Source organism: Rosa chinensis, chromosome 3, assembly GCF_002994745.2.
Source record: "Rosa chinensis cultivar Old Blush chromosome 3, RchiOBHm-V2, whole genome shotgun sequence".
Classification (NCBI taxonomy): Eukaryota; Viridiplantae; Streptophyta; class Magnoliopsida; order Rosales; family Rosaceae; genus Rosa; species Rosa chinensis.
This window is the reverse complement of record NC_037090.1, coordinates 7,245,739-7,257,595: the sequence shown is the minus strand read 5'-3', so window position 1 is coordinate 7,257,595 and position 11,857 is coordinate 7,245,739. Positions and strand designations below refer to the sequence as shown.

Sequence of the window (11,857 nt, the reverse complement as noted above, 5' to 3'; positions counted from 1 at the left end):
CTACCTCACAGTTTCCATTAACACAGCAGTTACCAAATTCTTCTTCTTCTTCTTCTTCTTCTTCTTCTTCTTACTCTGTTTCAAATATGAGTACAGCAACCTTCATCGACATCATCATCGCCATCCTCTTGCCTCCTCTTGGGGTCTTCCTGAGGTTTGGCTGCGGGGTCAGTACTCAGTAGCCACTTATACCTTTGATATCTCTTTGTGTTTCTGTGCATAGATCACTGACGTGTATGAAGGCTCTGGAGGGTTCATTTTAATTTATTGCATATGACTTTTGCAGGTGGAGTTCTGGATCTGTCTGATACTGACTCTTTTTGGTTACCTTCCTGGGATCATCTATGCTATCTGGGCCATCACCAAGTGATGTAGCCAATCGTACTTCATTTTCTGTAAGTGCCCTTTTTTGTTAATCAGGGCCATTTTGATTATAGTACTTGTTTTTATTTTTATATGGGATAACCTTTGCCGTTCAAAAAGTAAAATATACCTTTAAAAAGTAATATATATATCCCTTCAACTTGAAGTCATTTTAAAGGACAAATGATAGTATTGTGGAAGATATTTCTTGCTTTTAAATATATTCAACTTTTTTTAAAGGACGGAGGGGTTTGATTATTGAAACTGATTGCCTCGAGGCCGTGCAATTAGTTAATGGTACTGATGAATGTCTTGCAAATGAAGGATTACTGGTGGATAGAATTAGATTCCTGATGGGGTCTATGGGCATTCAAGGCATTCATTTTGTGCCTAGGTGGTAAATGGGGCAGCTTATGCAGTAGCGGGATTTGTAGCTCGTGATAATGGGCGACATAGTTGGTTAGGAATTGGGCCCTCTTGGCTCATAGATGTCATTATTAGTGACGGACCCTTAATTGGTTTAAGTAGTAGGGAGGAGAGTGGGAACGCTGTGTCTATCACCGGTCAATCTCATATTTTGTAGTTTGGCTTTTTTTTTTCCAAAATAATTGTGGTTTACTTATCATGAGTATCCCATCGATGATCCTATAATTCAACTCTGTAAACAATTCATATTAGTACTGCACAAGAGTTTAAGTATCTCCGAAGTAATTGAAATCGAAATTTCTATTGTAGTTAGAAATGTCACATATGTCTATGTCTTTATTAATGAAATCTGCGTCCTTTTTTACTCTTAAGACAACAGAACTATTCTTACTATTTTTATGGCTGGTGAGCTTCTCTTAAATTTGTTCTTTCTTTTTATGTGGACAGGTGGTAGTCGTACAGATGCAAAGGGCACATAAGGCCTGTAGTTTTCACCGTTGGATCGGATAGCCCTTTGTTTGGTGTAGCTAATAATGTAGTGCGTCATTTTCTACTTTGTATCGAGTTCGTCATGTTTCCCCATCATGTCCATCTGTTGTGAACGGTGGGCCTTGGTTGGTATTGTGGATTAATGTGTCATAAAACATTAATTATTTATTTAATTCTCAATGTGGATTTGATTTAAATTTTATGTGATTCTCATCCACCCAACCCAGTAGGGTTTGGAGGGTATCACTAGCTTTATGAATAATATTGAGTGCTCCATTATTCATGTCTTTGTTCGTAGTGTTATCATTTAGCAAAGGAACAAGTTCTATCCCTTCTCCAACCCAAATAAACCATGCGACAAATTCTTGAAGTGTCACATTCTTTCTTTTGTATGGGAATCACATTCGTTTCTACTTTCTAGAAATTTAATTTACAAAAACAGTGCAAGAATATTATGTTGATTCGAGCCCAAACAGAAGAAAACAATAACGGAAAGTTCCTAACTGGTTCTTGCATCACAGCAATGCTGAAGCTCGAACTAGAGGGTTTATGGGTTTTACACTAAAGGGTTGAAAAAGAGCCACTTCGTATGTCACTTCCTTAACTTTTTTTCACACCAACCGTCCTTGGTGTCGGTATTAAACAAAAAAAAAAAAAATCAAGGGCAGATGGTGTCTATCAAGATAGTTGCTTGTCAACTAAGTTTCACCAAATTACATAATAGTGATCATCCATGCCCTTATCGTTTCCAAATTGACAAACCTTTTATGGTTTTGCATATGTAATTCCACATCGACGACAGAAACAAGGATTATCCAGAGGTTTCCTCTAATGCCTCGCTAATATTGTAATAAAGTATATGTTAATATCATCAACAAGATAAGATCACGAGCCGCATAAAGTATATACCAATTTAGAAACCACAATAGCAGGCTACACTATGGATTATTAGACAGGTTTAGATTAAATTACTAGGAATTTACACTTGACAAGAAATACAAATTGAAAAGTGATTTTTGACGTACATGGAGAGCTACCTCAATCTAAATCATCCCAATATAAAATCAAACAGTTGAAGATGATTAGAACTAATCTGTTACAAGGGAAAAAGACGGACTAGAATAATCACACTAGCTGCTAATGCAATGTTAAATAAAAATGTACATTAATTAGTTGTACCAGCTCACCCCTACATCCCAAAATATGTGAATACAAAATATTTAGGGTAATGAATTAGATTGCTATTTTCATCATGAAACACAAACTTGTTTTATTTGCCCACTGTACGTGTAAATGATTTTTTATCAACAAATTAAATTGTCGTGCCAGATCTGTCACAATTTCTTTAAAAAATTAAAAATATACACGAACTAGTTAGAGTTGTTGCACTTGAGTCGAAGGTGGAGAAAGACGCGGTTATTGGGTTCAACTCATTTGAATATAGCTTGTCAATCTGATCAACCTAATTTAGTCAGCAAATTAAGCTCAGATGATGAAGGTATGAAACCGAGCAGCGAGGTTATATAATAGAAAACTAGTGATCAATCTTATATTTAAACAAAAGTTGTTTGGAATATTTTTGAATCTCGAATCCATGAATGGATAGAATCCTGCAAATACGAACAGTAATTGGCTGGCTTTTTCTTGACGATAAACCTACTGTTCCAGTCACAAGTAGCATATCTCGGGTTTGACAGTTGGTTGGGGAAAGATATCAGGTTGCTATCATTACAAACCATGTGCAACATGGTATTAATTATGAGACGTCGGCATTCAGTTACAGACAACACAAATCATATGGATACATCTACGAGCACATGTCGACACTGACAACAAATATATGCCTTTGTAATTATAAGCAAGGAGTACTGAAAAAATGTGGGAAAATATTCAAATATAATATTCCTAGCAAAAATTCTAATATGGACCAAGGTCTCTTTGATTTCCTAGTTTGATTAGGCTTCCTATTCCAAGTTGATTAGGTTTTCAATCCTAGTTAATTTGGGTTATGTACTGATCAGTTTCCTAATTAGGTCCATGGTATGTAAAACCATACATTCATGCTCACAACAATATACTATCAACATTACAAGGATCAAGGCTTATCTTCAACAACAATAGGCATGGTCTCCATCTATGCAGCAGTGTAACTTCAAGAACAACTTGATATGGTCTTCTGTTAATCACCAAGCTCAGCCTTTCAATGGACAGAACTAATGCTATATGTCGTGGTGCTAACATGGACCGATATCATCTATTTATATAGGATAGCTTAACCTTAGAGTCCTTCCATTAAGGTAATTCATAAGGAATAAGTCTCCTATTTAGATTCTTAATGTATCACAGACTTTTAGCATTTCTTGTAGACTATACTTCCTTAATGAATTTGTTAAGTTACTAGATTTGATGTACAATTTGTATCCATGTTAAAGAAGTTTTAACATTAAGCTCAATTATCATATACATTAAGATTATTTGTGACAAGTCAACATTTGATTCTAACATGGTATTCTATATAAAATCATACAAGTGAATTGTGATTATTTTGTCTCATAACTAGTATTTATCATTATGGTTAAATGTGATGTTTGCGACAACGAGTCTGATATATTGATTGAATTTTGGGATCAAAAAGTGTGTGAGAAACATGAATCCGATGGGACTCTGAGATGTTATTTTTGTTTCAAATTTCTTAAAGTAACAAAATATTTAGACCTTACTGATGATGGTCGAAAACTTTGCTCAGATTGTTCTTCCATTGCTATCATTGACCCAAAGGAATGCAAGCCCCTTTGAATTCTACAGAAGTTTAAACCTCAAAATTGATGAAGAAATTCGTGTTTTATTGTTGGACAAGAATGCTATGCTCAAATTCAAACCTCTTGTTGATAACATAAAGGGTACAGTATGGTATAGTTTTGGCGGTTTGCGTGCTTTAGTGAGGATTAAAAAATGTTCAAAAATTGAAGGAAGTACTGAAGTGGAGAGAAAACTGGAGATGTTAAGACGTCCTCATAAGTTAATTGCGCGGCGAAGAAGTTCAGGCAATATAGAACATTGATAGTTTTGTTTGGGATGGCGAATGTAGACATGGGTGCAACAGTGGCACATGAGATGATGCATGCGTGGTTGTACATTGCAGGTGATTACGGGATTAGAAGAAAGGGTTGAACAAGGGTTTTGTGAGTTAATGTCATACATGTGGATGGAGTGGTTTTGTTCCAGTCGTGTTGACTCCTTGTACAAGTAACAAGACCAATGAGCAAGTTCAGTATACAAGAAAATTGAAAGACTTTATATCGAGTTCTATGGAATACAAAGAAGACGAAATTTATGGCCAAGGGTTTAGAGCTGCTATGAAGTATAAAGGCTGCTAGCAAATTTAGCCCTAAAACTGTACACCATATCGTGAAAAAGAGATGTCTCCCCCTATGAAAAGTAATACCTGGAATCCTGGATTTTTGTACTAGCTTTCTTTTAGTCTGAATCTGACTAGATCGTCGCTTTTATGTATTATTGATAGTCAAATACGGTTTATGACTTTCATATGTTTCTTGCCTTTAATTTCTTAACACTTTGCTTTGTTTCTACAATTTTGTAATGGATTTTTCAAAGATGGTATGATCAACCAGCTGTCCTTGATGTGGGAACGAAACACAAAGAATAAAGGCACAGATGGTGTCTAGTCAAGGTGGTTGCGTATCGACTAAGTTACAATAAAGCCCTAACTTACTTTTATATCAAATTCCACATTGACATAAACAAGTATTATCCCAGGAAAATATAAGATCACGAGCAACACGTACAGATTATGTTACCAATTTGAAGATGATCATCACTCGAAACATCGAGACCAAATAACCAAAAAATGGATAGGTTTCTATATTAATAGAAGGTTTATTCTATAAAACCTGGATGGAATACAACATATTAACGGTGCCCTAAGTTATATACACAAAATAAACGGTCAGATACAAAACTGATGGTTGAATGGTTGGCTACTTGGCTTTCTACATGATATACGACCTACTGCTCTAGTCACAAGATTATAGGGTGTGTTGGTTTGTCGGCAGCTGTGCATTACAAATCATATGCAACATGATATCATGAGGCGTCGGCAAAATAATCCGATTTTAGTTACGTGAATCATGCATATTTAAGTATAGTTCATATGAGAAAATCAAGAAAGGACGTCCGAATGCTGATGCTTGAAGATTAGCAATGATAGTATACAATCACAGAGCGTTGCTACCCATTGATGCCGATAAATGAAAAAGTAGCAAGGGCAACACCTCACTTTTGAAACAGCACTGTTTATAGGCCGATATGCAACTCAACTAAGGAATTTGTGTGATATGTAAAGAACGGATAAAGCAATCATAAGCATTCAGTGAAAAATTAAACATCTTGCAAAGGAATCACGCCGATAACGTGTTAGGGGTTTTGGCATCATCCTACCTTTCCTTTATACTCTGTTTTACAAGTTTCAATTCCAACCGTCCTTGATATTGGAACAAAGGAAAAATTTATATGTAGTAACAGAGCTGGTACCATGAGAGGCTCAAGAAAGAGCTACTTTTATAAAGGTAGAAGTAGTGTATGATCCAAGTGAGCAAATTAGAGGATAGCGGTCTCAGTCCACAAGAAAGCCCTTAATCGAATGCAAACTTTAGAATAACCTTCTAGGTATATGGGTTCTGATAACACATAAACCAAAGAAGAAAAAAAAAGGATCAGTTATAGTCGTTTATAGTTCGATAGAGAGGTTACATAAACACAAGATTTGGAGGGGATACATCAAATGATTGATAACTGAAACCTTGAGCAGTTGCCTCAGCATAGATAACCAGATACACAAAATGTATGTTGCCTCAGTTTAATATACAACCGAACATTTGCAACTGCACTGGCAATCCCTGCATGTTAAGACAGAGAGAGAAGGGGGCCGGAATTCCTTAAAAGGGATCCCAAGTTTTCTCTCATCCTTTGAACTGCCACTCCCTCCGGCACATGGGGCAATGCGCTTGAGAAGTCTGTGAATTTACCCATTTTAGGATGCAATGAAGATGAAATGCATGGTTGCATGCACCCCAAACTGCAAGATAAATAATAGTCAATGACAGATCAACATAAAGTTTCACCAATAATGAACAAAACAGAGAAGATTTAGTATAACACACATATCAGACTACAAGGCAAAATGGGCAATGTTATTAGCCCTGACTGATGACCCTTGCATCACAACAAAGAAAATAGAAAAATCAGAAGATAGTAACTGCATATTAAAACCGAACTCAAAATGAAGAAAAGACTTGGATTAACTTTTTTGATCACAAGTACTAACAAAAAGATCTCCTCCAAGCCAAAGGAGAAAAGATTTCATCTCCTCCAATTTTTCTAAAATCAGAAGATCACTATGAAGTTTCCTTCCCTACCCCTAACCTATATAACCTTATCTCTTCTCTCCACACTGTCACCAATGGACATTAAAAGATAGAACTTATACTCATCATGTGAATCATCATCCTTGCATCATTAGACTATGAGAAGTCATTAGGTAGAAAAGCTTTGCCAATTAAAGGGCTGACCTGTATCTTATGTGTTATTGTGTCTTGCACTATCAGATGTCTAATTTCTCATGCAATGACTGTCAGTTTTGAAGTAGAGAATGCTTTGAAGCCTTCAGTAACAAAAGCATACTACCTACATGCAGACACTAGCTTTAAAAATTATATAAAAATGCAAAATAATAAACTTAGGTTGAAGTAATGGTCAAATGTTAACCAGAAATACAAACATCAATAAATGACGATTACCAGATTGGATGTCTAGGTAGAGCTGTGGAAGCCTTCAGCAACAAAAGGACACTATCAACATACAGATACTAGCTTATATAACCATAATGACACCTTAAGTTGAAGTAATGTTGACCAGAAAAACAGACATCAACAAATGAAGATATCAAAATAATAAACTTAGATTGAGTGTCTAGACTACCATATAGACTTTTAAGCTATCTGATGGTCCTCTAATCTAATAGGTGTCACCACAGATACTGCAGGGGTTTCATATTAACTGTTAACCTACCTATTCTCCTTTCTCATATTAAAATGGAATAGTATGGAATCTTACAGTGAAATGTTAAGTTTCTATACAATTTTAGAATCCACTAATGAGTCTTCAGGTTTAGTACCCAATAACATTAAAGTAAACAAGGTAAAATCTTGGATACTAAACAACTTGGTTGGCCTTTTTGGTCATGATTTCATAAGGCGTTGGTAACCCTGAACCCTACAATCTTTAGGAGGCAGTGAACTCTAGCAATTAGCTATGTGTGCTCCGTGAGGGCTCAAACCCCAGATGACCAGATCCACATGGTAGCAAACCATGGGCCAAGCAGTTCCTACTAACCCCTCATTGATAGGTAATTTCATATTTAGGTAGTTTATAGGAGAACATCAGAGAAGATCCAAAAGATGATGCTTGTAAATTATTAATACACCGCCTAAACCATATATTATTCTGCAATTGCAGACACACACGATTGCAATCAACTTATGCCATTAAATGAATGAGTAACAAGGCCCGTAGAAATCATGCTAGTGAAGCTTGAAACAAGACAAAATCTGATCACTTCTCACAGCCCAATTTATAGGCCACTCATCCCATGAATCAACATAAATGACAAAAGATTACAAAAATGCTTCAAACCCATAAAGTCCCTTGGTGGGGAATCATCCAAACCAACTGTCAAATACATGCTACAAATTCCACATGTTTCATCCTGTGCATCCAAGTCCATGAAGCAACAGCATGCCACCTACAGTGGGTTGCTGATTAAGCCATATCGAAACCTATACAAGGTGAGATGGGTGAAAAATACAAATCTCTTCCATGACCTTTTTGGTGACATATTCAATTGTGGGATTGGTTGACACTGAAATTTGATCTGCTGCCCATCAAAGTCTGCCATATCCTTTTTGGTGATCTATTCTATTGCGGAATAAAACTATATATTCCTTGACAGATGGGAGTAAAGTTTAAGCACCTGTCTACTAAAGTCTAGCCATCTACAAAGCTCAAGTAGACAGCATGCACTTTCTCTCTTAAACAGAGTGCAACTGATAACTCTGTAATTGGTCAAGCTCCATACTTAACCGAGTCGATTTCCTTTCGGAGGGGAGAAGTGATGCAGTAGCCACATCTTGGTTAGAAAAGAGGTACACTCTTTGGAAGGCAAAGATTAAACTCAGTGGTCCAGCTCCAAAACTTAAGCATTTTTGGGTCCAAAGCCTCTCTCTGTGGTAGTCTAAGAATCCAAGTCATTAGAAGACAGTAAACAACTAAATGAAGAATCATTCTAAGAGTTAAAGTTGAGTTTTATTAAGAGTATTTATTTGAGTCTAGTGCTATAAAGAATCTATTTAAGTTTTAGGGTAACTACAATGTCCTATGGCACATGGGGAAATGTGCCTCTGGAGTCTGTAAATTTACCAAACCCGATGCAATGAAGACCTAATGCATGCAACTATTAAGTTGTAACAATAATGAACAATATAAACTAAAATTATGGGAAAACAGATCAGAAAGAAAAATGTCACAATCTAGTAGCAAAGCTGACCACTACATAGTACTAAAAGTTATGTGAGCACAAAGTGGAAAAATGTAAAGGTAGGTACCGTGTATTGCAACTGAACTGAAAATGAGGTCTTTTCAAATTTTTGAATACTCAGACGAATTGCGACCTTCAGTAGGAGAGCTTGTCAATTTGACCCAAGGAAGTCAGGTGATGAACCCAGAATGTTTAGTACCTCTCAGTTATAATTACAAAACAGGATAAACAAAAGGAAGGTACTACTGAACTGAACATGAAGAAAGGCATTGCTTTTCAGATTTTTCAAATACTCAAACCATTTGAGATCATTCAGTAAGAAAGCCGTCAGTTTGACCTAAGGAAGTCAGGTGATGAAGGCTTACAACCAGGCAAGGGTTAACATAGGATCTTATGTTGTCATCATTTCATGCAGTTACTGATGTCTAATGTCACATGCAAGGATTTTGAGTTTTGAGATGGAGCATGCTTTTGGAGCCTTCAGCACCAGAAGACTCGCTCATAAAGCATTACTAGCTTAGGAAACCTACATAAATGAAAGCGTCAACCTTGGACTAAAGTTGATGAGAAACAAATGTTGCAATAAACAAACATAGTCAGACATCCAGAGTGTAAAACATAAACCAGTCCAGCAAATAGGTATATATGATGCCTATTTAATGATACTACTAAAGTATTTTGGTATTTTAGGAGTCTAAGGAAGATGTAACTGAAGCTTATAAATAAGGATATCTCTCGTAAGCCAAATCAGATTGGAATGAACAAAAACTGAGTGTTAAGAAGGCTGGATGCCTTGGTATCTCCTCTCCACCATTTACTTATGTTCTCTGAAACTAGAGCAGCTATACGCCTTATCTTTCTTCTAAAACTACTCTTTTTTTCTTCTTTTTTTTTAATTATTTAAGTCTGTAAGCATAACCACCCTCTCACTCTCCCTTTCTTTGTCCTACATCAGACTAGAGTTTAGAGTTTACCATATAAACGTATTAAGCTAGCTACTGGCGATTGTCCTGTACCATCCAAACTAGAAGTTGCAATTGAATCTTAAATCTAGAATCTTTTAATGCCTCACCCTTCAGATTCAACACAGAATAAAAGTTAGACCACAAAAAAAGAAGGAAAAAAAAAAGGCAAACTGCTTGAGTAATAAGCAATTTAATTGGCCTTTCTTTTTTTCACTTTTTTATATAGGATATCACAGTTTGTTGGTAAACATATCATGGTAGCTGTGATTTTATAACACATCGGCATAAACAATGTCAGGTATCTGAATCAAATTTTAGGTATTTAGTGGGAGAAAAGAAAGAAACCCAAATCTTGATGCTTGAAAATTAATAATCAATTGTATACATTATACCATAACACAATCAGCAATTTTAGCACAGATCACTGCAAGCACCACAGATCTCATATTGATTATGCTTGAAAAAAAGCATGACCATATGTGGATACAGACAACATTCGAGTCACTTCTGAAATAGCAAAGTTTGCACCTATACGAACTCATCCGATGAATGAACAGAAATGATAAAAAATTATAATGTTTGTGACTTACTTAGTGGGCAATCATCCCCAGGGAGCTTACAATCAGGACAACAACCATCAAATGCCATCCTACAAATGCCACATGTTTCGTCCTGAGCATCCCATGTCCATGCAGCAACAGCATGCCACCTACAGGTAAAAAGAAAACATAAGAATTAAACACAAAGCAAATGAATATATCAGATCTCACAAAAGGGCACATCAACGTTAGGTATACACTACAGCAATTGATCATATCCAAAATGTACAAATGAAGATAAGAGATAGGAAAGGGATAGAGGACGTACTCTGTTTAAAATCCCAGCAGAAAGTCAAAAAGAGGAGAGCGGGTCAAGAAAAACTATTTCTGAAAAAATGCTTGCAGCATCGATATTTCACAAATCACAACAAAGATATTTCAAGTTTAGGCTAGATAACTAGCAAACATGTCAAACTAGAGCCTACGAGGATTTCCATGTTATTATCAAACTAAAACAAACAAAACAAAAGTTAGACAAGTATATGCTAGACACTCATGAATATACTATAAGAGTACTATTCTCATTGCAAGTTCTAGTCTTGATTGCCATCATACTAGAGCATACAGGACATTCATATTATTACCAGAATACTCAAACCCAACAAAACAGAGACATAAATATCCTAAACACTCATGACTAACATGTTAGGCTAACAATTTTCATTTCAAACTCAGGTCTTGATTGCCTTCAAGAACATACAGAGTGTTCTGGGTTTTCTAACCAAGGGAAATTTCGAGTCTTCAACTTAGACAACAATTTAGAAAGTACAACTATCAAGCCTATCAACTATCGTAATTCTTGATAAACCCATTTCATACTAATCCAATACCATCAAGCAGAAAGTCATGCTACTATGACTAAATGCAAAACAAGATTGTTAAGAAATGAAAAAAAAAAATAGTAGCACTGAAATAGATGAACAGAACAAAACAGTGAGAAGGATACGCAAGATCTTGACTTTCATCCTCTTCTCCTGAAACTGCAAAACCCTGAAGCCAAAAACCCTGCAATTCAGAGCTGTGAACGTTAATGGGTATCAGTCAATGACACTAAGCTCTTTTTGGCTCTGTGGATTTTTGACAATGGCATTCTTCCATTGCTGAATTCACAGTCAATTAGGTGGCAATGTATGTAAAATTTGCATCAAAATGAGGAATTTCAACTGTAGCTCATCGCCAAAACCAAGCTACTTACCTAAAGACTCTGAAAGGTTGGGTCTTTTCCCAGTATTATGATTCCCTGCACCTCTGAAAACTTGAGATTATACCACCTCACTCTGGCAACTCCAATTGTAAATTTGGAACAGAGGATGTTGCTGCTTTAGTTGTGAAGGTTCAACGGGTTACCGGGTTTGGGTGGGATTTAACCACGAGTCCACAAGCCTACAAGCCAATTTTGCCAT

General features: G+C 36.1%; 2 protein-coding genes across 2 annotated transcripts; one reads left to right on the top strand and one right to left on the bottom strand.

Annotated features, from left to right (window-relative positions):
* On the top strand, window positions 1-1,561 carry LOC112193473 (hydrophobic protein RCI2A). Its single transcript, XM_024333639.2, has 3 exons — window positions 1-167; window positions 287-395; window positions 1,237-1,561. The coding sequence occupies exons 1-2, from the start codon at window positions 87-89 to the stop codon at window positions 368-370; spliced, it is 165 nt and encodes a 54-aa protein (XP_024189407.1). The 5' UTR covers window positions 1-86; the 3' UTR covers window positions 371-395; window positions 1,237-1,561.
* A 4,317-nt stretch (window positions 1,562-5,878) lies between these two features.
* On the bottom strand, window positions 5,879-11,857 carry LOC112194039 (anaphase-promoting complex subunit 11). Its single transcript, XM_024334301.2, has 4 exons — window positions 11,802-11,857; window positions 11,401-11,472; window positions 10,446-10,564; window positions 5,879-6,373 (listed from the first exon to the last, which is right to left on the bottom strand). Exons 1-4 carry the CDS (start codon window positions 11,855-11,857, stop codon window positions 6,258-6,260), a joined length of 363 nt encoding a protein of 120 aa, XP_024190069.1. The 3' UTR covers window positions 5,879-6,257.